The sequence below is a fragment of the Odocoileus virginianus genome, chromosome 10 (assembly GCF_023699985.2).
Source record: "Odocoileus virginianus isolate 20LAN1187 ecotype Illinois chromosome 10, Ovbor_1.2, whole genome shotgun sequence".
Lineage (NCBI taxonomy): Eukaryota > Metazoa > Chordata > Mammalia > Artiodactyla > Cervidae > Odocoileus > Odocoileus virginianus.
The window spans coordinates 44,017,511-44,044,779 of record NC_069683.1 but is presented as its reverse complement, the minus strand read 5'-3'; the positions used below and the strand labels follow the sequence as shown (position 1 = coordinate 44,044,779).

The 27,269-nt window shown below is 49.6% G+C and overlaps 1 protein-coding gene across 2 annotated transcripts in view; it reads left to right on the top strand.

The window, feature by feature from the left end:
• Positions 1-27,269, top strand: part of SORL1 (sortilin related receptor 1) — a 159,450-nt gene that overhangs the window by 14,977 nt on the left and 117,204 nt on the right. For both annotated transcript variants that reach the window (XM_070473463.1, XM_070473464.1), the window contains exons 2-6: positions 2,690-2,806; positions 9,734-9,859; positions 18,012-18,173; positions 19,806-19,873; positions 25,566-25,746. In XM_070473463.1, the coding sequence (XP_070329564.1) occupies positions 2,690-2,806; positions 9,734-9,859; positions 18,012-18,173; positions 19,806-19,873; positions 25,566-25,746 (654 nt within the window). The remainder of the gene's footprint in view (positions 1-2,689; positions 2,807-9,733; positions 9,860-18,011; positions 18,174-19,805; positions 19,874-25,565; positions 25,747-27,269) is intronic.

Below are 27,269 nucleotides of genomic sequence, written 5' to 3'. Positions count from 1 at the left end.
TTTTTTCAGGCTCCAAATCCTTGATCGTATTGGCGTTTGCATAAATCATCTATTTATTCCTCTCTGGTTCTAAGGGTGAGGACGTTTTTGGAGGGAGAAGGCCTTTAGCCCAAATTCCCAGGGCTCCTGCCATGGTGGGCTTCTTCTGATCTGTAGATGCTTTCAGATTCTTCCTAGAGGCGAGGGCCGGCAGGAAAGAGGGGGAGAGGGTGGGCTGGGAGAAGGCCTCTGCGGCTGGTGGTGATTCCCGTAGCTGCTTTCCCGCTTGCATACCCTGAGCTAAGTAATTTACTTATTTCTCTTTTTTTGTTTGCACATCTCTGCTGATGTTTGCCTGGACTTTCCTCTCTGGAAGTCAGAAGGAGCGTTTTGGAATGACATATTTTCCTTAAAAGAAAAAAATCTTTTCCTTTAAAGAGGCCTCATGTCGCCTGTTTTCCAAGAGCCTGGATCCTGGATCAAATTAGATGCAGGTGTTTAAGACCTGAAGCAGGGTGGTGAAGGATTAGCTCCTTTGTTATTCTGTCAGCCAAGTTGGTGACACAGGTGTTTCCCTTTTCCCTTGGGAGGAGGCATCTCGCCTGAGAGCATCTCAAGGAGGGGGGGGAGGGGGAGGGAGTTGGTGGGGAGAAAGGGAAAGGAGAAGGCTGCTGTGGGTGGTGGGGGAGGGGAGCAGAGGGTTTTCTGCTCAGACCCTTGATGGGAAGACAGCTGGGAGGGCTCATCAGCTGGGGCGTGTACTTTGCATCAGTCCAGGAGGTGTGGGTGGAGAGGTGGGTGGGGAACTGTGCAGGTGGACTGTGCAGAGACCACTTGGAGTTCAGAAGGTTGGTCTCTTCCATGTGCCCGAGACAAGCCATGGTTGAAGGGGCTGGTGGAATAGGCTTCTCCCAGGCATTGCTCCTGCTCCGGATTTTGGGGGCTTTGTCCTAAACGTTCACACCGGTTCTCAGAATTTTTGTAAGTATGGTCATCCGTTGGCTATTCCCACCCGAAAGGGGTGAAATGGTGTGCCCGAATGCCAGCCCTTGAACTGTCCATCAGTGACGGGTGAAATGGGAAAAATAAGAGGAATGGAGTTAGCTTTCCATATATCAAAGCCTCTCATAAAAAACTGTTTGATTCTGAGAGTCTGTCTGTCCTCAGTTTTCAGTGTTAAAACGTCCTTGCTTTGAACCATGACGGTGCTTCTAGACGGTAGCTGTATTGCTTGGGTGAGGGGTGGCCATGTAACAGGTGAGTCCCAGGAGCTCAGTGGGGTGAATGCATTTTCTGATTATGTGAAGTTCAAGATGAGCAGAGGAACTTCCCCTTGGGGATTCGGGCTCCTTCTGTCCTGTGGCCCCATTCTTCTCTGGGACTCTGGGGTCCTGAGTGCATTCTGTGGGTAGAGAGGGAAAATGGGGCTGTGTGGGCGCCATGCCCCATCGTAAGCCCTGGGCAACAGTCTGCTGTGTCTTCAGGAGATCCAGAGACCAGCCAGCCATGCCCTTGGCACAGGAGCATTTGTTTTGTCCTTACCTGGCCAAAGAGAGGTGGCCGACCCGCCCTCTGCTGGCCTGCCTAGTTCATCTGCATTTTACTGGTTTACAAGATCCAGAAGCCTGAAACTACTGTTTGTGATAAGCCAAAGGTCATTTCTGTGGAGTACTGGAAGATATTTCCTTACTTGGAATACTTCATAACTGATTAAATAAAGCTGGTGTTTTTCCTTTGCTCTTCCTTGTTATAAGCTAAGGATAAGCACCATCACCTGTAGGGCAGAGAGAACCAGTCTGGACAGGGATTGGCAAGCATGTGGTCTTTCTGGCTTGTGCCCCTTTTTTAAATGAGGAAGGTGCTTCAGTGTTTTGGTTTCAAATCTGACCAGTGCATGTCCCATGTGTGGAGTAAGGATGAGAGGAACTAGAGGTTGATTTCACAAAGGACCAAATAACCCGAGTAATTAGTTATGCCAATGAGAGCCTGAGAAGATGATTTTTTTTTTTTTTTCCCAATCCAGCTATTACCAAATAGCAGAGGACTAGTGTTTCTTCTTTGGGAAGTGAATCTGGTGGAATCAGCAGAGGCAGAAATACAGGCCATCCTGGCCCCATGCTCCAGGTGTAAGCATCTTAGGCATTTCTGAGTTACAGTTGTGGAGAGAGAGTCTTGCTTTATTATTATTATTATTTTTCCTTTTCTTTATTGGCCATGCCATATGGCTTACAGGATCTTAGATCCCTGACCAGGGATTGAATCTGTACCCCTCGCTGTGGAAGCATGGAGTCTGAACCATTGTTTCTTTTATTTATTTGTTTAATCACTAGGTCATATCCAACTCTTTGCGACCCTGTGGCCTGCAGCACGCCAGGCTTCCCTGTCCTCTGCCATCTTCTGGAGTTTGCTCAGACTCATGTCCTTTGAGTCTGTGATGCCATCCAACCATCTTGTCCTCTGTCATTCCCTTCTCCTTCTGCCTTCCATCTTTCCCAGCATCAGGGTCTTTTCCAGTGAGCCGGCTCTTTGCGTCAGGTGGCCAAAGTACTGAAGCTTCAGCTTTAGCATCGGTCCTTCCAATGGATATTCAGGGTTGATTTCCTTTAGGAGTGACTGTTTGGACCACTAGGGAAGCCCTGAGAGTCTTAGAATGGTGATGGCCATCACTCATTCTGGGTCCTAATTCCTGTGTTGGTTTGATCTCTTTCAGGTTAGTCTCAATGATTCCCACAATCAGATGGTGGTCCACTGGGCCGGCGAGAAGAGCAACGTCATCGTGGCCTTGGCCCGGGACAGCCTGGCACTGGCGAAGCCCAAGAGCAGTGACGTGAGTATTGTTGTTGCTCTCGCTTGTTTCTCCTCCACTGGGGTTATTATCATGGCAGGCAAAACATCGAGTAGCTGAGGAATCTGGAAAATCCTATGTAACCCTTGTTTGTGAACACAGGGTGCTGCACTCACGGTTGCAGTGAAACCCGTGAGATGCGTGGTGACTTTTGTGCAGTGGTGGGGTGTGCTCGGGGGCTTCCCAGGTGGCTCAGCAGTGGGGTCTGCCTGCCCGTGCAGGAGACCTGGGTGTGATCCCTTGGTGGGGGAGATCTCCTGGAGAGGAGATGGCAGCCACTCCAGTATTCTTGCCGGGAGAATCCCATGCACAGAGGAGCCTGGGGGCTACAGGCCATGGGGTCACAAAGTCAAATACGACTTAGCAACTAAACAACAGCAACAGCAAGGGTGTGATCTGGATTGTGCATCTGCTCAGCCGAATGCCAGAAGTGTGTTCCTGGGCAAAGCTGCCCGATCGGCAACCGAGCCCGATGGAATCGAATTGGTCTTGCCGTGTGCTGATTTCTGCTAACTCGTTACAGTTGGACGAGTCCTTCAATCTGAATTGCTCATCCTCTTAATTTCCACAGTTGGCTCTTTACGATGTTTAATCGTCTAGGTGCTTTGAAGACTTTAGACCAAGGATCACACACTCAAAGACCTGTGATAGGGGCCACGTAGGTAAGGGGCAGGGGTGAAGCTGCCCCCAGGTTTACACCACTCTTTACCTCTGAGAGGAAGAAGGGTCTTTCCCATTATTCTTGAAGTCTGCAGCCTTCTGAGACATTATTTCGTTCTCCCACTTTCTATAGAGATGCAGGTTCAAGAAACATTCTCCTGTATCGGTTTGAACATGGTGTGTGGTGATGGATGCTTGCTTCTTGGTCTCAGTTTATGAGAGACTCTGGAAAGTGGGAGGGACTTTGAGCTTCTGGGCTGTTGTTCTCAGCTCTCAGCTCTGGTTGCTGTGCGGCTGGATCTGATTTTTCGAGAGAAATTCAGAAGTGAGGATTTTTTTTTTTTCAGAGGTGGGGATTTTTACGAGAAACTGCTGAGTCTTACAACTTGGCAGCTGACGTATAGTTTTTATAAACCCTGTGTGGGCCAAGTAAAACATATATGAGGACCAGAGTGAGCCCTTGGGTCCCCCGTCTGTAGCCCCTGCTCCAGACACCCCCCACCACTTGTGGGGAAGAGAAACAGGGTCTGACATGGTCACAGGATGAGGCTGTGGACAGAAAATCCCACTGTGGACCTTGGGTCACTCTGCACTCAGGCCAGAGAAAAACCCCTGAAGAACTTGCTAACCCTGTCCCATCAGCCCGGTGGACACGTTTGTAATTCTGGAACCTGGATTTGGTCTCTGTGAGGCCCCTCACTTTGTGTCCACCATCTGGGCTTGATATGCTCCAAGGTTGGGGACCAGAGGTGCCCCAGGGACTGTTTCCTAGTGGGTCAAATAGGGGCAGCCACCGGTGGAGAGGGCAGACGAAGGACTGGCCATAGCGATGTGTAACTTGGCTCAGGGTGGGTGCCCAACAGTGGTAGTGGGAAACCACTGCAGCTGACAGCCAGTCTGGGTGCAGTGATGTGGGGCAGGGCTAAGCTTGTCCGGGGCTGTGAGGTTGGCTCAGTTATAGATTCGATCAGGGTTGGCAGGCACAGATGGCAGCGATGCGATGACGGTTGGCCTGAGAGAGTTTTAGCCCGCTGTGTCCAGCATTGTCACCGTCTAGTGGCATCTCTTTTAAGCACAGGCAGCAGCTCTCTGCCCTACTGTGTTGAGAAATCCTCCTTAGGGTATTTATCTTCAGAATTCTTTGTCCAGATGGTATTTCTGTTAAGATAGGTGAAGACCTATCTTTCTACTGTTTTGCTGGACAAACAGGAGCCCAGAGGCGTTAAGTGATGTGCGTGGGGCCCCTCAGCACGTGTGTGGGAGGGTTGGGGCTATGACCCGATCAAGTGCTCGGCGTGTGAGGGTGTAATGTTGCCAGAGTGACCAGCATTGGCTTTAGCACTGAAAGACCTACATCCTGGGACCCTTCTCAGTCTTGGATGAATCAGGAAGAATGGTCACCATACATATATTGCCAGTCTATCCACACCTAATGGAGAAGGAAACGTCAACCCACTCAGTGTCCTTGCCTGGGAAATTCCACGGACAGAAGGAGCCTCAAGGCCTCCAGTCCATGGGGTTGCGAAAGAGTCGGACATGACTTCGTGTCAACAACATCCGAACCTGTTTCTCACTCTGCCTAAATATTTGGGTGATTCTTACTAAGGACCGATTGAACATTTGAAACAAGAGCCTATTCTGTAACGAAGTATACACTAAGATTAAGTTGGAAGGAGACTTCATGTTTGGAGATAATAAATCAGGATGGCAGAGATTTCTCTCGTTAGCATATCAGCTGCCTTAAAGAATTGGCAGATGAAACTCAGATGGTCTGATGTGAAAAGTTAATTCAAAAATAAATTCTGACTCAGAGGCAGGAGTAGGTGGTGACAGAGTAGTAACAATCTAAATTTTCTCTGAAGACTGGAAGCATGGTTCCCAGGGCCCCATCAGCATCCAGAAGGTAAAGGACGTATACAGATCAGGAGCTGTGTGCGTGTTGGAGAATGGCCAACTCATACATACTCCGTGTATAAAAAAGGGATGATCTGGAAGTTGAAATCCCAGAAGATTTGCTCTTAAGCAGAAAAAAACAAAATAAAATCCTGGTGAACTTGTGGCCCGTGATTCCGTGAAGCATGGCTCCTGCCGGACCCTTCTTTTCCTTTGATAAGTCTGGAGATGAAAGAAAACCATAGGTGTTTTTCTTGATCGTCCTTGCCTCTCATTTCTGCATTCTCCTGACCTATTTTCCCAAGTACCCAGTTGCCACATAATTTGACCAAAGAAGTTTCCAGAGATATTGTCCACTAGGAGATCGGAATCACCCAGCGCGGGCATCTGGAATGGTGGGGATCACTGCCCTGGTACCCAGAGCTGTGTGGCATTGCGGTTGCTGCCCCTGGGGACTGGCCGGGGAGCAGGGCCTGCACTTGCCGACGGTGCAGAACTTGGTAGCCTGTGTGAGCCGGTGTCTCGCTGAGCCCCGGCTCTGAGAACTGGCGTGTGGGCTTGAATCCTGGCTCTCCCATTCATCAGCTGTCTGACCTTCAGCCAAACCCTTCACTTCCCCTTGGTTTTCTCATCCATCAATGAGAAATCTTGTGATTTCGTCCTTGTGAAATCTTGCTCCCCAAAGGGTGGTATGCTGATCGGCAGCACAGGGATTTTCTGGAGGATGGTGAGAAATGCAGAATCTCAATTCTCACCCTGGGACTTCCTGAATCTGAGGTTTGCATTTTGACCTGTGTCCTGTGGGGTGATTTGTAGGCATGTTTGAGAAGCACTGGTGTGAAGTACTTAGAACGGCACCAGACAGGGAGATATTTTCTGGATGTTTTCCTCTCCTTCACTTTTCCACTCTTCTCTTCCCCCTCCTCCTTCTCTTTATTATATAGTTTTGATGTACAGGAGAAATAATTTTAAAATGTTTACCTCAAAGGACCATCTTTATAGGTAAGATGATCTAACTAGCAACTTTTGACAGTTTAGAAACTAGTTATGGAATTAAGAGATACAGACTACTATATATAAAGCCACAAAGGTATATTGTCCAGCATACGGAGAATGTAGCCATTATTTTGTAATAACTTTACTTGGAATATAATCTATAAAAATATGGAATCACTATGTTGTCCACCTGAAACTAGTATAATCTGTAGATCAACTATACTTCAACCGGAAAAGAAGAAGCCCCTCCTCGCTTTAATTCTTAGGGAGTTGTGTCCCCTCGAGGCCAGAGGATGAATTAGGGCAGAAACCTGTGTCTGGATCCAAAACGAACTGCAGAAGCACAAGGTGAATGCGCCTTGGCAGTTTGCCCTAGAACACCTGGAGCTCACTGTGGGCAGTGAGCCGGGCAGCACCCTAGGGCTGCCACGAGGAAAAGACCCCTCAACCCAGAATGTACCAGCGGGGGTGCAGTGTGGATGCTATGAGGCCCTCAGCCTGCTTGTTCTTCTTATACAAACAACTGGCAGAGGTCCTTCCAGGGTCCTTCTCCTGGGAGGAAGGCAGATAGCTGTGCATGGCCCCGAGCTTGCATTTACCCTATTGATTCACTGATCAAATAGGAATGAGAATTGTGAGGATAGGATCAAAACACCATGTTGGAATTGTTTAGCCTGGAGAAAGGAAGGTTGATGAGCGGTTTGAGAGCCGCAGGCATAGCAAGGACCCTCACATTCCCAGTTGTAACTTCTGTTTGGTATAAGCCCAAAGGCATAGGGTTTGCTTACAGACAAGAATGTTAAGGAGGGGCTTTTTGGTCGGGAGGGTGGTTGCCCCTCCACCACTAGTGGAGGTGTGTCGGGGAATCCAGGGAAGGCCCTGTGTGTTTTGTTCAAGGTGGTGTTTCTCCCTCCATCCAGCACTCTTTCCACTGCCTGGGCTGTAGCTTTGGTGCTCTTCTTCCTCTTGAGCAGTGAGACAGAGGAGGATGTCCACCCAGAAGGCTGACCTGTGAGCGTGGAAAGTCAGCAGGGCTTGGGCTGGGAGGAACCTGTCCTGGTTTTGTCACTTTCAAGTACCTTGACCTCGGACTTGTGGTTCATTTCTCGGAGTCTTAGATTCTGTTATCTCTTATATAAGGAAGTAGTCGTTCATTCGGTCACTTAAGGATCCATTCATTTCACTCTTGTTCATTTATGGAGCACATGTATTTACTCACGCTGTGGTTTATAATGACGCTTATTTATTCCAGAAATCTTCCCTGAGCACCTGCTATGTTCCAGGTCCATGGAGGACAGGAAAGAGACTCATTCAACAGGGTTCTGAAGATGCAGAGAGATGATGTATACAAGAGTGTGCATACGTGCATGCTCAGTCACTTCAGGTGTGGCTGACTCTTTGCAGCCCCGTGAACTGTAGACTGTCAGGCTCCTCTGTGCATGGGATTCTCCAGGAATAATACTGGAGTGGGTTGTCATGCCCTCCTCCAGGCGATCTTCTTGACCCAGGGATCAAATCCCCGTCCCCTTTGTCTCTTGCATTGCAGGTGGATTCTTTACTCACTGAACCACCTAGGAAGCCCATACAAAAGAGTATTATTACTGAAAAATGCCGCCCTGATATGAACTTATTATTATACTGGTGTCTCTGAGAAGGTGACTCAGAGTGGACTTTCCATTTAGGGGATGCTGGGGCTAGAAGGGGCCTGAGCTCCCTTTTGGAGAAGCCGGCAGTTTGCTCCGTGTGACTTTGAGTGTCACAAGGGACCCTTCTTTCTGTTCTCGGCCTGGAGGGTGTAAGTGAGAAGGTACCGCTTTCTTCCAACCTCTCAGGTGATCTGTGAGCTCTCAGGCTGCTGACTTTCGGAAGCTGTTTTGGCGGCATCCCCTTACTGTGTGTTTAGTAGCTGGGATCATGTGCTGTATTTAAGCGTGTGTGTTTGTAACAGGGATTCTTCAGATACTGGCAGAGACTCTTAGTCTGTGCTGCTCTTCCAATCTCAACATCTAATAAATATTAACGACCCACGTGTGCGCTCAGTTTTCTTCGTACAAACCTCGTGTCGTTCATTGTTCACTGGGGGCATTGTTCGCAAGCAGTGACGCGTTCACACGCCCGCGGTGTGAAGGGCCGTGTCCTTGTATGCCTGGTGTCCGGCACAGCACCTGGCTCACGTGAAGCCCTTGGAACGTGTTGCTGCTGAAGTCAGTGGGGTTCATCCCGAGTTCCCACGCCTTCCTGGGCCTCACCTGTCCTTTATCTTTAATGCTTTCCCCAGTTCTGAGTCAGTGTTTTAGTATTACCTTCATCTGTCAGGCTCCTTTTTAACCCACTGATTATATTAATTTCTCAGTGAATGGGGTAGGGAAGTCTAGGGCCAGAATATCTGACAGAATCCATTTCTCCCATCCGTGTCTGGAGGTGGGACGGCTATCAGATTTCTGGCTTTAGAGGCATGCAGCCCGGGTCCAGGTGCCACACTGCTACTTACTTTGTGACTTTGGCAAGTGACTCCTCTTACCAGCCCCTGTTGCCCTGTCTGTAAGATGGTTTTAATAATTGTGGTTGCTGTGGAGGGTGGGGGCGAGAGCTCTCTGAGCTGATTGTGTGAAGAGGGTGGCGCACGAACTACCCTTCTGTTTCATAAGCTGTGGTTACTGGGGAGCCGGAAACGTGGAAGCAGCAGAGAAATAGATACCATTGGCACCTGCACAGACCTGATTGCTATTCCCCTAAACTCAGAATCAGTCCCCTGTGTTACAGGGTTAGAAGACGCGGGTGCTGGAGGTGGGGTTCTGGGACCCTGTATGCAGCCTCCATGCGTGTTTAGTCACTTAGCACTGCCCTCTTTTTTTTTTTTTTTAAATCTCTGGGGCTACTCTGTGAAAACCTATGAGGGTTTTTAAAAAAATCTTCTGGAATGCTGTAAGGACAGAACTTCCCAGCAGAGGGACGAGAATTAGATTACCTTTTGGGGACATTTCAACAGATGGCAAAACAAATTCTCAATCCCTTCCCCTCAGTCAACCACATTCTCCGGTCTGGGCCTCTGGATGTAATTTGTTAAAACACACAGCCTGGCCGTGGTAAGGAGCTTATCATGGTTGCTGTCCACACGTCTCCCCTCCAGGGAATCTTTATGGCCTCAGAAAAGAGGCCACCAGCTTGGGGACAGACGCAGGGGTCGTCTGCTTCTTCTCTGTGGGTTGTCTTCACATCTGTGATTTCATGGCATCGGGGACCCATCAGGACCCGCATGCAGGATGCTGGGGGGCGTGTTTGCAAGCGGAGACAGAGAGAGCCACCCTTCTGCCACATCTCTCACTGATCCTTTTCTTCCTTCTCGCCACTTTCTTCCAGGTGTACGTGTCCTATGACTACGGAAGGTCGTTCAAGAGAATCTCAGAGAAGCTGAACTTCGGTGAGGGGAACAGCAGTGAAGCTGTGATTGCCCAGTTCTACCACAGCCCTGCAGACAACAAGCGTGTAAGGATGTCACCCCTTATGATTGTGTAGGGCTGCCTTTGGGGGCCAGGGCTCAGCTAGAGGCTGGCTGGGAGATGGGACTCTTGGGGCATCTTTGCAGCGTGACTGAGGACTGTTTTTCTGCTCACCTGGGAGTCGGTGACAGAATGTCACTCTCAGGGCGGGACCATGCATAATCAAGCAGTCGGGGTTCCTGGCCAGGCAGGATTTCTAGACAAACAATGGCAGGTTAAAGCACAGAAAATCGGCCAGCTGCCAAATAAATTGCCTGACTCATAGGTGGCAAAACCCCAGATCCACCGGGACTTGCACTGAGGTCTAATCTAGGTCTTCCAGGGCGGCTGCCAAAGTCTTGGTTTTATGGGCATCACTAGTGTGTGTGCACACGTGTGTTTGTGTATCTGCACTGCCTTCCCTCCAACCTATACTGGGTCTGGAAAGGAAAACCAGGGCAGCTGATACTGCCGGTGCTCCTGATTTGTTTTCCCAGCTGGCTGGCTCGGGGCTGTGGTCCTACAGTGGTAGCTGGGCAATTTCGTTTGGAGGAAGCCTTGACTTGAGATTGCTTTGGGCCCCAGAAAGGAAGGGGTGTGTGTGTGCAGGAGTCAGGCAGCCTCTGGTTAGGTAGCTTCAGCTCGAAGACTTGTCTGTGGCAGCTTTCTTCCCCACTCTAGTGACCCCCCACTCATTCCCAGGATAGGATGGCTGGCTGCTTCGAAGGATGCTGAAAAACTAGCCCCTTAGCTGCAAAAGTTCAGGAGTGGGTAGCTGCTGCTCTCTGCTCATCCAGGAAGGAAGGAGAGTGAGAAATCCACAGGGTCCTCTGACCTGGTCCCCTGCCCCCCTCCCACCTCCCCCTCAGTGCTGGCTTCTCAGGTTGCCTGTGGTCTGTGAGCTGGGGCTGTATTCAAAATATTTAGCCACTGGAAGGGCACTGACCAATCAGAACGGACTGGATCTGAAGGGAGCTGGGTCCTGAAGGCCACCCTGCTGAGCCAGGCATTAACCTTTCAGTTGCTGGATTGTGGGCAGGTCCTGGGGAAGGGGCCAGGCCACTGGGACTTTAGACAGGGCCTCTCATGGGTTTAAGTGGGCTGTTTACTAACAGAAGCAATTGTGTTTTTGTTTATTTAATTTCTTTTTTAAATTGAATTTTAGTCGATTTACAGTGTTTGTTGTGCCAGTCTCAACTGCACAGCAAAAAGCAATTGAGTTTTTATTTTAATTATTTTATTTAAAAAATTGAAGTATAGTTGATTTACAGTGTTGTGTTAATCTCTACTGTATAGCAGGAAGCAATTTTTTTTTAAAGATTTTTTTGATGTGGGTCATTTTTAAAGTCTTTGATGAATTTGGTTGTAATATTGCTTCTGTTGTCTGTTTTGGTTTCTTGGCTACGAGGCATGTGGGATCTTAACTCCCTGACCAGGGATCAGACCCACAACCCCTGCTCTGGAAGTGTGGAGTCTTAACCATTGGACCTCCAAGGAAGTCACAGCAGTTGTTTTGTTTTGTTTTTTAAAACAACTTGAATAGTTACTACTGGTACCCACTAGTTGGTATCAGCCTTGCCTGCTGATCCTTGCTTGCAGGCAGATTCTTTGCCATCTTAGCCACCCAGGGAAGCCCTCTGCCTGATGATCTCAAAGTTGAGGGGCAGTTAGGACAGATGCCCCTCTAACATGACTCCAAGATGACAGAGCAACCTGGAGAAAAGCACATAAAGGTGTTGAAGGGAGTTGGCTGCGTGGTTCGGATGGCAGGCTTTCTGTGCCCAGCCCCCACTGCATTGGGGTCAGGCAGGCCAGGGGTTGCAGATTCCCAGCACCTCCAGTGATTGAGGAGCCCTGCCCCAGGCTCCAGCTCCCTTCCCTGGCTGCATCTCCTGAGGATCCATCTGTGCGCACACCCCCCACCTCCGCCCACCTCTCAAGAATCATTCAACACTTGGAATAATAATCTCCTTGAGAGGTTGTATGTATCTAGTATTGTTATTACTATTGTTACTACACATTGTCCCAAAGTTGTTTTTGTTTAGTCACTAAGTCGTGTCTCTTTGCGACCCCATGGACTGTAGCTCACCAGGCTCCTCGGTTCATGGGATTTCCCGGGCAAGAGTACTGGAGTGGGTTGCCATTTCCTTCTCCAGGGCATCTCCCTGGACCAGGGATTGAACCTGTGTCTCCTGCATTGGCAGCTGGATTCTTTACCACTGCTGAACCACCAGGGAAGTGTTGGTGTGTATTAGTCTTTCAGTCGTGTCTGACTCCTTGTGACCCCGTGGACTGTAGCCCACCAGGCTCCTCTATCCATGGAACTCTCCAGGCAAGAAGACTGGAGTGGCTTGCCATTTCCTTCTTGAGGGGATCTTCCTGACCAGGTCTCCCACATTGCAGGCAGACTCTACCATCTGAGCCACCAGGGAAGCCCAAAATTAAACTCTTGCCGAAGTTGTGGCCTTGAAGCTGCCTGGTTGTCCCCATAGCGTCTTTGTCTTCAGCCCCGTCTCGTCCCCTCCTCACCTCCACTGCAGGGCAGCTGTCTGTGAGCAGGCTCTCTCCCTTCCTGCTTGTCTCAGGTTGTGGTGAGTAACTGCTAAGTCCGCCCATTGGATGAGTCAGAAGACAGGAAAGATTGTGGGCCTGCGGGTGGGGTGTCAAGGTTGGTGCGGGAAGAGGATCTGGGGCCTTTGGAGCAGAAGGAGCAGGGCAGGAGCCAGGGCGTTGGGGCAAGGCGGGAGCTGAACCGGGGGATGGTTGCAGTGAAGGAGTTCCAGGGGCTGCGAGTGAGGTGCCAGCAGTGGGCCTGCGACCTCAGAGCTGTCCCCGAAGGGCAGGGCTGCTTAGACTGCCTGGGGCTGAGCTGGGGATGGTTTGGAGTTGGTGCGGAGGGCTGCCTCCTTGGAGGACTTGTTGGTGGTTAGACCTGTGGCCCAGGGCAGGCTCAGTGAGGTTAGGCCTGGGGTTCCTGATTGCCCAGAGGAGACTGTTACCCTCCTCAGACCTCTCAGGGAGGGAGTGACTCTGACTGTGCTGATGACTTCACTTATTTTTGCTTTTGTGCCTTGGAAGGCAGATCTCCCCCGCCAGACCTGCCCCTTCCTGAGAAACATCCCCCAGGTCTAAATGCTTTGCTCCCCCCACCCTCCAGCCCCCAAAAGGTGCTAGGTCCTGGCAAGTCACCTGTGCACAACTCCGTGGCTGCCACGGAGGGCAATTGAAAATAGTTGAAATGACTGTTAACAGCTGCTAGGAAAGATCAAGATGTCACGAAAGGGAACATGAAAGTCTGGGGGGGGCGTGGCCTGCAGAAGGGGAAAGGTGGTGCTGCTTTAGGCAAATGGAGTGGCTGTGGGTCATGTGAGAGTTTGGGTCTATTTTCAAACCGGCCCGCCGTCCCACTTCCTTCTTTGTGGTCCCGTGTGCTGACGCCTGGACCAGTGTGTGGCTCTGACCACCTGGCAGTTCCACCAGCTTCTTGAGGAACCCGAGAGCAGTCAGCAGTGTCCAGACGTGTCTGGGCTCATTTAAGGTCACTGGACGTGCAAGTCAGGTTGCTCAGCCTCCACTGATGTGAGAGCAGGTCCTGTCTTTACCCAGAGGGTGGTCCTGGGGGAGATGGTGAACCACGCTCTCTCTTTCCCTGGGTTCCCACCTCCTGGGGGTCTGTCCCTTCACTGCCTCCTCTGACTGTGCTCTTGGTTTCTCCAGTCAGAACCAGAGAGAGTCACTTGTGCTGACACAGAGATGAATTCTGTACTGTCTTTTGTTTTCTTTTTGGAGGTCTTTGTATTTTAGGAGGGAATGTAGCTTTAAGCTAAAGGATGAAGCACCTCTGGAACGTTAAGTGATTGCAGACAGACTAGGAGGTGAGGATGATCCTGAGGTTGCGCCAGCCCGGGAAGCCCTTACCTAGTAGGTCAGCTCTGCTGGCCGGTCCATGGGGTCACCCGAGCAGACCTGACAGCCCGCAGTCCCAGGACTGAAAGCGGAGCAGGATGTTCTGGGCGCACATGATAAGGTTACTTCGTAGTAGGAGGCACACGTGCCTAAGGGCAGGATGGAAGCTGCCGGTCACTAGATCTGGGGATCGAGTGAGGTTGGACCAGAGACGGTGCTCGGGAGGCCTGGAGCCTCAGAGATGGGCACGATTTCTGTAGCTGGAGCAGGGCTGGTGGGAGCTCTTGGGGAGGAGAAGGGCGCAGGCAGAGGCTTCAGGTGCCAAATGTCATTTCTCTGCAGGCGGGGAGGGGAGAGTTTGGACTGAATGGCTTCGTGATGTCATTGGGGCCCCATCTGAAGAGGGAGGAGCTTGCCTTCTGCCTGGAGGACTAGAGGGAGCCATGGAAAGGTCCGAAGTGGGGACTGTCTCTTAGGAACATGTGTCTGCTGACAGCTGCAGGATGGTCTGGAAGGGCAAGAGTAGAGAAGGGTAGCAAGGGAGCCGGTGGCTAGCCTAGGCATGAAGTTGCCCAGTCATCCGACCAAACCTAGGATCACCCTCTAAGTGTCTCACTCCCTGCTGGTCCTGGAAGCCAGGAGGATGAATAAAACCCAGTGCTGACCCCCAGTTTCCTTGGAGTGTCTAGTAGGGCTGCAGGCCACTCTGGGGGCCCTGGGAAGAGACAGGAAGGCACTCATTGTGCAAAACATTTTAGAGGAAAACATATGAGGGTAGGCGACTGATTGAAAGTGAGGGCCAGAGGAAGGCGGTGGAAAAGAAGCCTCATGTGAGTGGTGGGATGGGGGAAGGTGTCACGTGGACAGGACTTGGGGTGTGTGGAGGGAGAAGTGGGTTTTGGGGGGAAGGCGGCAAAGAATTCAGTTTTGGACAGAGTAGAGTATTTGGCACATCCAGATGGAGGTGCTGAGAAGGTACAAGAAGGACCTGAAATAGACTCTTTGGGGAGATGTCAGGGTGGAGGCGGGAGTTTGAGGGTCTTGGAAAGCGTGCTCTTGGAGGCAGTGGCAGAAGCTTTGTGGGAGGATGAACCATAAACCAAGGTCGTAGCCGAGGATGGAGGAGTCAGGGAGGTCACCCAAGGGCAAGGAGCTGAAGAAGACAGAGGAGCTGGTGAGAGAGAAGCAGAGACAGATGGGCAGGGGTGGGGTGTGGAGCGTTGATGAGGCAGTGTCCAGGAGGCAAGAGGGTTTTCAGGGGAGCCTGAGGAGTGGATTAAGACAGGAGGCACATCACTGCACCTAGCAGTCCAGGCTGAGACCTGTGCGTTCAATTTGGGAAGTCTCTTTTTAAAAAATTTATTTATTTTTAATTGAAGGATAATTGCTTTACAGTATTGTGTTGGGTTCTACCATGCATCAACATGAATTAACCATGGATATATGTACATGTCTGGGCTTCCCCGGTGGCTCAGTGGTAAAGAAGCCACCTGCAATGCAGGAGCCGCAGGTTGGGAAGATCCCTGGAGAAGGGCATAGCAACCCACTGCACTGTTCCTGCCTGGAGAGTCCCATGGACAGGAGCCTGGCGGGCTGCAGTCGCGAAGAGTCAGAAACTACTGAAGCGACTTAGCACAGTCGCACGCATACACATGTCCCCTCGCTCTTGAACCACTCTCCCACCTTCCTCCCCATCCCACCCCTCTAGGTTGTTTCAGAGCCTTGGTTTGAGCTCCCTGAGTCCTACGGCAAATTTCCACTGGCTGGCTGTTTCACATGTGGTAGCGCACCTGTTTCCTTGCTGCTCCGTCCATTCGTCTCACCTTCTTCTTCCGCCCCCGCCCGCCGTGTCCATAAGTCTGTTCTCTATGTCTGTGTCTCCACTGCTGCCCTGACAGTAGGCTTACTGCTGCCATCTTTCTAGACTCCACATATATGTGTTAGTATACGATGTTTGTTTTTCTCTTTCTGACGTCCTTCATTCTGTATGACAGGCTCTAGGTTGTTGGAAGGAGAGTGGTGAGGATTGAGGAACCAGCCGGACACTGATGTGTGTGTAGCTGCCTCCTAGTCACCTTGGGGGGCTGACCTCTCTCAGCATCCTGTCCTCCTTAGTAAGAGGATATAACACTCTCACAGCCTGGAGGTGCTGTGGGCACTCTGGGGGTGAGAGGAGGCAAGGTGTGCGAACGTTCAGCCCACTTCCTGGTACAGACCCAGTGCCCTTGACAAACTGGAGCTGTTACCATGAACATCGTGACCGGGCGTGTGACTTCCAGTTCTTCAGATGTGAAACTGCAAGCAGCCATCGATGAGTTCTTCTGGAGAAAACTTTCCAGACTGAGAGAACACTCCCTCCGCCAGCAACCAAGACGGTTTCAGAGCAGGAAGATGGGCTAAGTCGTTTCTAGCACGGGGGACACTTTTATACCCCAAATTATGGTGGTCCTTTTAGGGTCATCATTGTTTTTTATCACTGTGCTTTGGGTGCAGATAGTTTCTGCTCTCACAGCATTTATTACCCTTTAGAGTGAGATTTAATTAGGCTTCTCCAGAGTCTGGAGTTTAACATTAGATGCTGTGGAGGAAACAACACATAAAACAGATGCCCGGGGAGTTTTCAGTCTGGATGTGGGGAGCAAGTGGGAGGGAACAGGAGCAGGAACCTATGGCAGCCACGTGCAGACAAGCGCGGTGTGTTCCTGCAGGCTGCGGCTCTCAGCACTGAACGGGTTCCGAGCCGAAGCTGGGTCTGGAGCAGGTGGGATCCATTAGGGAACGAGTCCTTGGCCTGATTCCCGTGCATCACTGATTTCTGGGACATCCCTGGCTGTCTGGCTGGTGTGGTGGCGCTGGGTCCCTCGGCTCTCGGTTTGGTTCACAGTTGTCCTTGGAGCCACTGTGTGCTCCTGGGAGCAGGCAGCCCTCCAGCCGTGTGTGTGTGTGTGTGTGTGTGCGTGCACTCAGGTCCAGCCCTCCAGCCGTGTGTGTGTGTGTGTGTGTGTGCGTGCACTCAGGTCCAGCCCTCCAGCCGTGTGTGTGTGTGTGTGCGCGCGCGCGTGCACTCAGGTCCAGCCCTCCAGCCGTGTGTGTGTGTGTGTGTGTGTGTGTGTGTGTGTGTGTGCGTGCACTCAGGTCCAGCCCTCCAGCCGTGTGTGTGTGCGCACGCGCGCACACACTCAGGTCCAGCCGCCTTCCTGGACGGCCAGCCTCATTTCCTGACGTTCCCCTCAGGCCCTCAAGACTGTCATCACACCAGTGCCCTGTTTTCCCCCCTCCTCTTTGGTTCTCCAAGTCAAACTGCCCTGGACGTGGCATGTTCCATCCCTGTGGGAGTCTTGCCTGCACTGTGAGGCCTAAATCTTTCGTGGAGTTAGTTTCTGTTCCCCAAACCACAGCTCATCTATGATCTGTACTCTCTCAGGACTCTGTCCTTGTTTTCTCAGTTATTCTCATTTCCCCTTGAATTGGAGTTGGCCGTGGACATGGCTCTCTCCCACATCAGGCTGGAAGGTGCTTAAGAGGAAGCATCATCTGTTTTCTCTGGGGTACCTTTGGCATCTGGTCCATGGGGAATATTCGGGGCACATTTGTTCAGTGAAATTGCTTTGGTCCTTTCCCCTAGAGAACTCTTTAGGCCAACAGTCCCTCTCCAGCCAGACTTGTTCAGAGTCGCTCACCCACGCGGGAGCAAAATAAGCTGAGGCCCCTGCTCGCCCGCTGGGCCCCACGGTGAGCCTGCCAGCTTGAGTGCAGCTGAGTCCTCACAGCTGCCCTGTCACCTGGCACCAGGGCATGACGGGGACGCTCAGCTTCCTAGGTGGGCGTGATGTCGGGTATCCTCCCGGAAGGGCCTGTGGGAGTATGCACGGGTGGTGAGCAGGCCGCTCCACGCGTGGCCAGTCTGGAGAGCAACCCTCTTTCTAGAACCACCCTCTGACTATGACTGATGGCCCCCTCGAAGAGTGAGAAAGGCCAAGTCAGTGGAAAGAAAGGATGGAAGGGCTTGATTAGCTTCATTACCTGGATAAACAGGAGCACCATCTGGCTTCACCATGGCCTGTCCACACCCTTCCTTTGCCAGGCCTTGTGTGGGTGCACACCAGAGTCTCTTCATTGGCAGCAGATGGCAAGAAAGCCACATTCAAGGGTGACACCCTGGCCCTTGCATGCATGGGGACTCAAACTGGGTTGAGGAAGGGGCATCAGGGGCCCGGCCAGGCCTGCTCTGAGCCCCTCTCCTTTCTTCGCAGTACATTTTCACAGATGCTTACGCCCAGTACCTCTGGACCACGTTTGACTTCTGCAACACCATTCAAGGCTTCTCCATCCCATTCCGGGCAGCCGACCTCCTGCTGCACAACAAGGCCTCCAACCTTCTCCTGGGCTTTGACAGGTCTCACCCCAACAAGCAGGTAAGAGCGCCTCAGGAACACGGTCAGGTGGTGCTTCCAGAGGCTTCTGTTCTGCCAGGGTGGTTCGCCTGTCCTTTGGGTGACCTGTGCAGCTATCATTTCACTTCCCACGGCTACAGAAAAATGTATCCCCTGGTGCTGTTGGTCTGCGTCCCAGCCAGGGAGGGACACCCCCAGTGGCCCTGCTGGTTATACATCAGGCCCTTCTCACTGCTCGGGCACGTCTCTTAGTCCTGGGGGTAGATTGGGGCTCTGGAATTGGATCAAAGAGCTAGGTAGAGAAGGCTGATGGCAGTTCTGCTGGGACTTCTTGTTGAATTTCTGTTCTACCTTTCATCATTGACCTTCAGCATACTGCCCATGCCTGTCATTTAGTTGATGTTGTTGTTGTTTAGTTGCTAAATTTGTCTGACTCTTTTCCAACCCCATGGACTCTAGCCTGCCAGGTTTCTTTGTCCAGACAATAATACTGGAGTGGGTTGCCATTTCCTTCTCCAGCAGTTCTTCCTGGATCAGGGATTGAACCCACGTCTCCTGTATTGCAGGCAGAGTCTTTACCACTGAGCTGCCAGGGAAACACTTATTTGATGTTACCATTAACTTAAATATTCTCTGTGTGTGCTGGGGGGCACACACATATGCATGTAATATAAATGTGTGCATTTTCCTCCTTTAAGCAAATTTGAAGGAAAGGTGAGAGATGCAAAGAGAGCCCAGGTAAGTTTCTGTTTCAGGGTTGAAACTTGCCACGTCAAGAGTATTGATCTGGCGTAATTCTGTGAAACCTGTCAGTCCTGTGGGATTGGGTTCACAATGAGTTTCAAATGGCTGTGCTCAGAGGAACCTTGGAACGATTCTTTTTCTTTGCAGGTTTTAACCAAAACATGACCTGTTTATCTTCACTTGCCTTAGGAAGTAACCCAAGCTTGGGCTGGGTTGGTTTACCAGAATAGGTGGATGATTGTTCTTTCTGGTCTCCTGTTTCTTACTCCTGGTGTCCAGGGCCACAGGAACCCTCAGTTTTTGTCTTTCGAAGTCAAGGGGCTTTTGCAGAGATTAGCAAGTCAGTTTCTCCTGGCCACAGCCTGAATATTCAGGTGATTCCCTTCGGTGCTCAGATTTTGCAGTGAGCCAAAGTCCTTTCCATTTAGCTCTCATCACTGTGGCCCACATGGGCTTTTAAGGACAGTTTCTCAGATGAGAGGTACTGGATTTAATCCTTTTGCTTTAACCGCCACTTAAGGATCTTAAGTAACATATAGGATTGGCCAAAAAGTTCATTCCGGTCTTTCTGTAAGCTTGGCACCAAAACCCCAAACGAACTTTTTGGCCAAACCAGTATAATTTCTGATAATCTGTAAAAGGAAGACAAGTCACATTCATTTTTCCTTCCTTCCGATACGAAGGCATTGAGACCTTAGTAGCTATGGAGAAGGGCCCAGAGGTGATCTGTCCTGTCCTCCCTGCCCTTGCTGGCATGTGGGTAACCGAGCTGGCCGAGGTGATCTTGCCTGTCTTCACAGGTGGCATATGGTGAAGGGTGGGGTTCCATGGTGTGTGCTGGCCAGGCCATTCGGGGATCGTACATTGTGCCTCTTGCATCCTGACCACTTGTCACTTTGGTCTTTGCAGCTATGGAAATCAGATGACTTTGGCCAGACTTGGATAATGATTCAGGAACATGTGAAGTCCATTTCTTGGTAAGTCGTGCCATCTAAGAAACTGGAATTACATAGTCTCTTTGCTTCAACTCTAGCTCCTCTGTGCAGGGCAAATCTGCCCTCCTCCAAAAATGGTGAAGCATCTGGTTCAGGAAATACACATTCTGGGCCTGAGCATTAGAACTGCAAGGTAACTTGTGAGAGGAGTGACAGAGCCTTTGCATTTTCCAGTCCATCAGGGAATCCAGGGGAATCTTGAAGCTCTCGCATGTATTAGAATTTCTAAAATACCTTTATTTTTAGAGCATCATATCAGAAGTTGGGGTTTTTCTCTAAAACTCATTTGTTCATTCATAACATTTTTTGAATGCTGAATACAAAGCCTGGCAGATGCTTTAGGGTGTAAGAAGCTGAATAATTGATAGATATAGTTATTAAGGAGATTGCAGTTTAGGAGAGAAGGAAAGACATTTTGTGCATATAACAGACATCATGAAAGAAGCATGAAGTCCCACGGACATAGCACGCGAAGCCAGAGGTGGGTCATGGTCCTTCCAGATGGACCATAGACGGCTCCACAGAGGAGGTTACTGTGGATCCAGGATGTGGACACCAGGTAGGGTGTGGCCGTGCAGAGGGGTGCAGGACAGGAATTCCAGACGGGCTCAGAATGGCTCACAGCAGAGATGAGGCACTGTGGTGCTTGGGCGAACCCTGGGCGAAGAGAAAAGGATATTGGTATCAGAATCTGCAGCGCTTCATAAAGGAATTTGGACTGAATTCTGAAAGCAGTGGAAGCCTTTGTCAGTTTTTGAGAAGGAAAGTGAAATTAACATGACTACCCTTTGAGAAGCACAGTTTTTTTGGTTTTAGTCACTTCTAATCTTTTACTGTTACAGAGATGGTGTATATAATCTTTTTTTTTTAAGTTGTTTTTTTTGGTGTGTGTTTTGTTGTGTTTTGGTTTTTTTTTTTTTTGGCGGTGCTATGTGGCCTGTGGAATCAAAGCTCCCTGACTAGGAATTGAACCTGCCCCCTCAACAGTGAAAGCACGGAGTCTTAACCAGTAGACCACTCTATATAGGGAGCTCCCTATAGTCTTGAATTTGTGCATATGCAGACGAATGTGTAGAATAGGTTCCCAGGAGTGGACTTGGAGGGTCTGTGGGAAAAGTCAAGCCGTTCACACCTGGTAAACTTGTTACCGCTTGATCTTCACTGCCCCTAATCAGCTCTGCTCGTATGGTCTTCTCCATTTCCCCTTTTCACTTTCTAGGTGCTAAGGTCAAAAACTGTGAGTCGTCAAGGATTCTCTGTTTCATGCTTCACGTTCAGTCCACCAGGAAAGCCTACTGGCTCTGCCTTCGGTATATATGCAAGGTCCACTCCCCAGCTACTGCTTTACTCCAAACCACTGCTGTCGCTCACTAATCATCCAGCTGGTCTTTCTGCTGCTGCTTTTGTCCTTCTGACATTCTCAGAGCATGGCCATGTTGATCCTGTTAGAAACAGGTCAGATCAGGGGACTGCCCTGGTGGTCCCGTGGTTAAGAATTCGCCTTGCAACATAGGGGAAGTGGGTTCCATCCCTGGTTGGGAAACTAAGATCCCACATGCCGTGGGACAACTAAGCCCGCACACTCTGGAGCCTGCATGCTGCAACTAGAGAGTCCGTGTGCTGCAAAGAAAGATCCTACATGATGCATCCTGGATCCTGCATGCTGCAACTAAGACCCGATGCAGTCAAATAAATACATACATAAATATTAAAAAAGAGCCAGGTCAGACCATGTTCTTCTGCTTTGAACCCTTCTATGTGTATCGTTTCTCTCAGATGAAATGCCAGCTCCAGTCCTACCACTGGGTTTCTGCACTTGCTGTTTTCTCTGCCTGGAAAGCTTTTACTGAAGATATATTGCTCCTCTACCTCATTCAAGTCTTCTCAAATGACTAACCTTCTAGATGGGGGTCTTTCCTAAGGATTGCATTAAAATTGCAATTATTCCCCTGTCATTCCCAATCTGCCATAGCCTGATCTGTTCTTTTCTTGCATAGCACTCGTCACATCTTAATACACTCTTATTATGCTTGTTATTTGTCTTTCTTCAATAGAATAAAAGTTCCAACAGGGCATGGACTTTTGTCAGTTTTGCACTGATATATCTCCAGTGAATGGATCATTGAGATTGTAACTTTGCCAAACTTCCTATAGAAAGTGTCAAAATTTTCACTCATTCTCAACAACATGTGTGCCTTTTCCCACAGTCAGTCTTTTAATGTGTCAGCTTTTTAATATGCACTTTTCTTTCTTTTTTAAATTTTTTGTCTTTTGGCCACACCACGTGGCATGTGGAATCTTAGATCCACTATCAGAAATTGAACCCACATACCCTACATTGGAAACACAGAATCCTAACCACTGGACTGCCAGGCAAGTCCCTGCATTTTTCTTTTTATGAGTGAGTTTGAACATCTTTTAACTTAAGTAAGGGTTGCTTTTATTTCTTTTTTGGGGACATGTTTGTTCATGCCCTTAGCCCTTTTTCTATTGGATTGTTCCTCTCTTTATTATTGATTTCTAGGAGCTCTTTATATATTTGAGATCGGTCCTTTGTGATTTGAGATAGGTTTTATGGATGTGTTCATTTGTATTTCCCAGTTTGTCCTTTGTCTTTTGACTTTTACGTGTAATTTTATCCTCTTTAAATGTTGCGGTCCATTAGATATGGATCCTGTCTGCATCTTTTTGTTGTCACTTTGAAGAGGAATGTCAGTGAGTTCTTATTTCTTCCTTAGTAATTAAGGACAGTGAAGAAGGATAGAGCAGAAAGGGTCCTTAGAACTGAGTATCTTCAGGCTCCAGTGGACCCTTGTTACAGAAGGCAGCTGTTTCTGACTTTTTCATTATTTTCCTTGGGCAGAGGTTGTAGAATCAGTGAAATTATAACCACAATCTCATCCAAGTACACCCTCTATCCAAGGAATACCATTAAAACTTTCTTTTTTTTTTTGCTTTCTTTGAACTTTAAAGGGACAAATTGCTCTGTTTTCATTTTAGAGAATCATATATTAGAGGGCAAACCAGCAGGATTATTAAACAGAAGAACTTCATGTCTGGGAATTTGTGTTGTACCTTCTGCCTCTGTGCAGACATGCAGATAGTTATCTTAGGGGAAAGGGCTGGCCTGGCTTATTGTAGATAATTATATGTCTGGAGTCAGGAAATTTCAGGCTGTTTGGGGGGATTTTCGCCTAGGACTCCCCATAATAGGTGAGAGCATAAGCTAACCTCTCAGAGAATAATGGCATACTTTGTTTCACAATGCTTGGCAGCCTGGGAGCAGCAGCAGTGAGGGAAAACCAGTGATTTATGTTATCCAGAGCTGGAGATTGGCAGACAGGACAGAGGATGAGCCATGGGGCGGGTTTCCGAGATGGCTGCGTGGAGCATCCCGGAAGGTCTGGGAGGCGGGCGAGGCCAGGCGCGGGCCGATGACTGCTCAGAGACAGAGCACGGCTTGGCATTTCCAAATGAGGGTAAAGAGAACAGGAAGTCAGTGTCAGTGAGCCTGGAAAGTGGGAGGCCAGTGACTTCCAAGTACAAGAATTTGTAGGCGGAGCAGCTCTCCCAAATGGGAGGTTCAGATGTGGACTACGAAAGAGAATTGGTGTGAGAGTCACAGCTCTTTCCATCTCTAGCTGTTGGCTGGTGCTCTTGGTTATGAAAGAATAGTAGACATGAGCTCCGCCTCAAGATATCTGAACAAAGGTCCCTTCCTCTCTGCCTTTTTAAAAATATCCTGTGTGTTGTAATTTGCATATCCTCGGGTAGAGGAAGTACTTTAATCAGTATACTTCTAATTGTGGAAAAAAGAACATGTCCTCCCCCACCCCAGTCCCACTGTGCACACAGAGCATCTTATGATGAACATTAGTTTTTCATGTTGAAACAGGCTGGTTTCTCTAGTGTCTGACTAAGACCCCAGATTGTAGGGACAAAGTGAAGTCTTACCCACCCCCCCGCCCCCGCCCCTCGATGGGAAAAAAGGCTGTTTGTTTTTGTCTTCTTCTCTTCTTCCTCTTTTCCTCACTCCTATCTTTTCTTTTCCTTCCCTTCTTGCCTTGGAACTTACTTTTCTCCCCCTTGGCATGCAGAATCTTTTAGTTGCAGCATGCAAACTCTTGGTTGTGGCATGAGGGATCTAGTTCCCTGACCAGGGCTCGAACCTGGGTCCCCACCCCCCACCCCCGCATTGGGAGCACGGAGTCTTAGTCACTGGACCACCACGGAAGTCCCTGAAACTTGCTTTTGACAATGCATCTTTGAAGAAATTTCTTGTCATTGCCTTCATCATCCCGAGAGCCATCGTGCCTACAGGACCGTACAAAGGCGTTTGTAATTGTTAACGTTAATGCGTCCTTCTGCTCCTCCTTGGGTCACCACACCGCATCCTCATGTGCAGCTCTCTTCCAGTTGTTTTGAACTGTTTTTCCTACTTGCTGAAAGGTCCTCCTGGCTTCCGTGTTCTTGTGCACGTCAGGAAACTCAGGCAGGTTAGCTGTCCTCCCAGGCTGCTCTTGGGGGCCTTATTTGGGGGCACACCAGTGCATAGATTCTTCTCCGAGGTAGTATGATATGATCACTCTACAGTTTTCATTTTGGAAGAGCTTCTCTGTAATGTCCATGGATCCTTGCAGCAAAGATCAATGCAGCTAGGAACTCTGTAGGATCAAAAGAAATGTAAGACTTGGCCTTTGAAAGAATATGTACTCTGTCTAGGAAGCTCAGACAGAAACATTATGGTGGACAATGTAATACAGTGGGAAAGAAATGAGGAGACTTTGTATAAAGTGAGGAGTCTGATCCCAAAATCCACTTAATCTAGGTGTCTACCTTTGTTTGAAACTCGTAAAAAAGGCTTGGAATTGAGTGCTACAGAGATGCATTGCTAGTTTTGGGAGAAGGGAGAAGGACATGGGGGCAGGCTTCCTGGAAGAAGGGGACTTGCACTTGACCTCAGAAAGACGAGTAGGATTTAGGTGTGCAGATCAGTGTCTATGCGGAGGGCATCCGGGCAGAGGGGGATGGTGTGGCAGAAGCACAGAGGGAGGGGTGAGCCCTGCGTTACTGAAGATCAGCATGTGCGAGAACGTTTGTGAAGGAGCCTCTTGGGAGGTGAACCTGCGCTGATCAGATGAATGCTGGCTGCACATATCTGTGACAACGACGCGGGACAGACAGGAAGGGCAGCGTCCGTTAGACAGGGTGGGGGTTGGGTCACTGGTTCCTCCTGTGGTTTCCTCTAGAGCTGTTCTACTGAGGACGTAGCATCATAGGGACAAACATTCCTTCATTCCCCTGCGGTTCACAGCTTGAGGCCAGAAGCTTGGTGACGGTCTCATGCAAGCGGTTCATTGCTCACTGTTTCTGAAACACTTGCCTTTCACTTTTCCTTCCGTTCCCTTCCCTCCAGCACAGCCCAGGCTTGCCTGGAGCGAAACCCAGGCTGCCTTGTGAACAACTGTCCCAGCAGAAAATACTGTGCACAAGTGACAATTTCTTCCCCTCTTTCCTGAGCCAAGGAGCCACCAAAGGGCCGGGTTTGCGGCACACAGCCGCGAACACTTGCAGCTGCCACCACGGTGGCGCCGAGTCCTCGCTGATGGTCTGCCTGGCAGGACCTCCAAGCCTCAACGTGGAGATGGTGACACCACTGTGTTTTTTCTTTCAGGGGTATCGATCCCTACGACAAGCCAAACACCATCTACGTGGAACGGCACGAGCCCTCTGGCTATTCCACAGTTTTCCGAAGCACAGACTTCTTCCAGTCTCGGGAGAACCTGGAGGTGATCCTGGAGGGAGTGAGGGACTTCCAGCTGCGGGACAAGTACATGTTTGCCACAAAGGTGGTGGTGAGTTGAAAGCATTAAGGATTAAACTGCTTTTGTGTTTCCTTTCTGAGGCTGGGCACTCTGGGATTGGGCTGGGAGTGGGATTCGTACAAGCAGGCATGTGGAGGTGGGGGTTGATTGTAGGTGCTGGACATAGATACACTTTCCCAATGGGCCTGGAAGGTTCTGAAAGGTCAAGGAGTGGAAACACTTACATAGCCACTCAGAGGGTCTCTGGGTGCTAGGAATTTGGTCTTTTCCTGGTCTGAGCATCCTTGACAAACACACGTTTCTTTGAAATGCCAATGGAAGAACACAGAAAGGAGGGATGGGGCTAAGTGGCTTTCTTCTTTAATCCTACTACTGGATTCTCTTCGACTCGGGCAGATTTCTTTGGGAGGTTTGGACACATGTTCATCTACATGGCTAATAGAATGTGTAGTCATTGGCTAGTGGGAGTTAATGCTCTAAGAAAAGTAGTAATTAAGCTTCCAGCTGTCAATAAGTAGCTTAACTCTCAGCCTTTGGGAAAATCTTCTTGATTTTATGTGTTGGAGCCACATGCTGAAATGGAGGGCTTGCTCATTCAAAACCACAGTTGATTATTTAACGGGACTTGCCTTGCAGCTGTATCAAGTTGCAACCATACTTCCCCTTGAGTAAAGGAAAAAGCCAGGCCTGGCCAAGAGTCAGTTGGGCTGCTCTAGTTGGAGGGAGGTGAGCTCGCTTTCATAATGTTTTGCGGCCGGTGCCTCCTTGACCTCAGACTCTGACAGTCTCCCCTGTGCCTGGGAGGTTGCCCTTTTCACTGTTAAACCTTAAGGGCTAAAACCAGATGTCATGTTTTCCTCCAGGTTCTCACTTATTTATATGATTGGTAGCTGGCCAGGCAGAAGCAGGTCAGCCCCCTTGGTAGATTCTAGGGTGGAGAGAAGATCTCCCCTAAAGGGAAAGCAGGGAGTGAGGTTGAAACCAGGAGAGAAGAGGAGAGAGGCTGAAGGCCAGAGGGGTTCCCCATTACACACCTTGAACAAGGTTTTTTAAAACCACTAAACTACGGCAGATTTTCTTCTGACAGGCTGTTTGCCTTGAGACACTCCCTGGATCATTTGCTTTTTGCTGTGTCTTTCTCTTACTCACACGTACATGTGCGCATGTATACAGAGCAGCCCAGGAACATTGGGGCTGGGATGTACTGGGAATACGGAGATGAGAGGTCAGGCCTGAGGATTGATACCTCCAGTTGTGTGGTGCCTCATAGGTCTTTCTTGTTTTAATTTCTTGGGCTTGTGCCTTTTGTGATTTTAATTTCTTAATTTTAAGGCCCAAGGACTGATTCCCAGATTTCTTTTACAGACTGAGTCGAGGCGGGCTGAGGTGGAGCATTAGCTTGCATTCCTTTATCCCTATTATTTCTAGATCTCACACCCAAGAATAAGATAAATCCCATTTGGAGCTTTCTGCACCCTTCTTTCTGACCTCATAGCTCCATCTGTTTTGTAGACATAGCTGCTTTGCTGAGTGCCGATGGTGATTTCTGTACT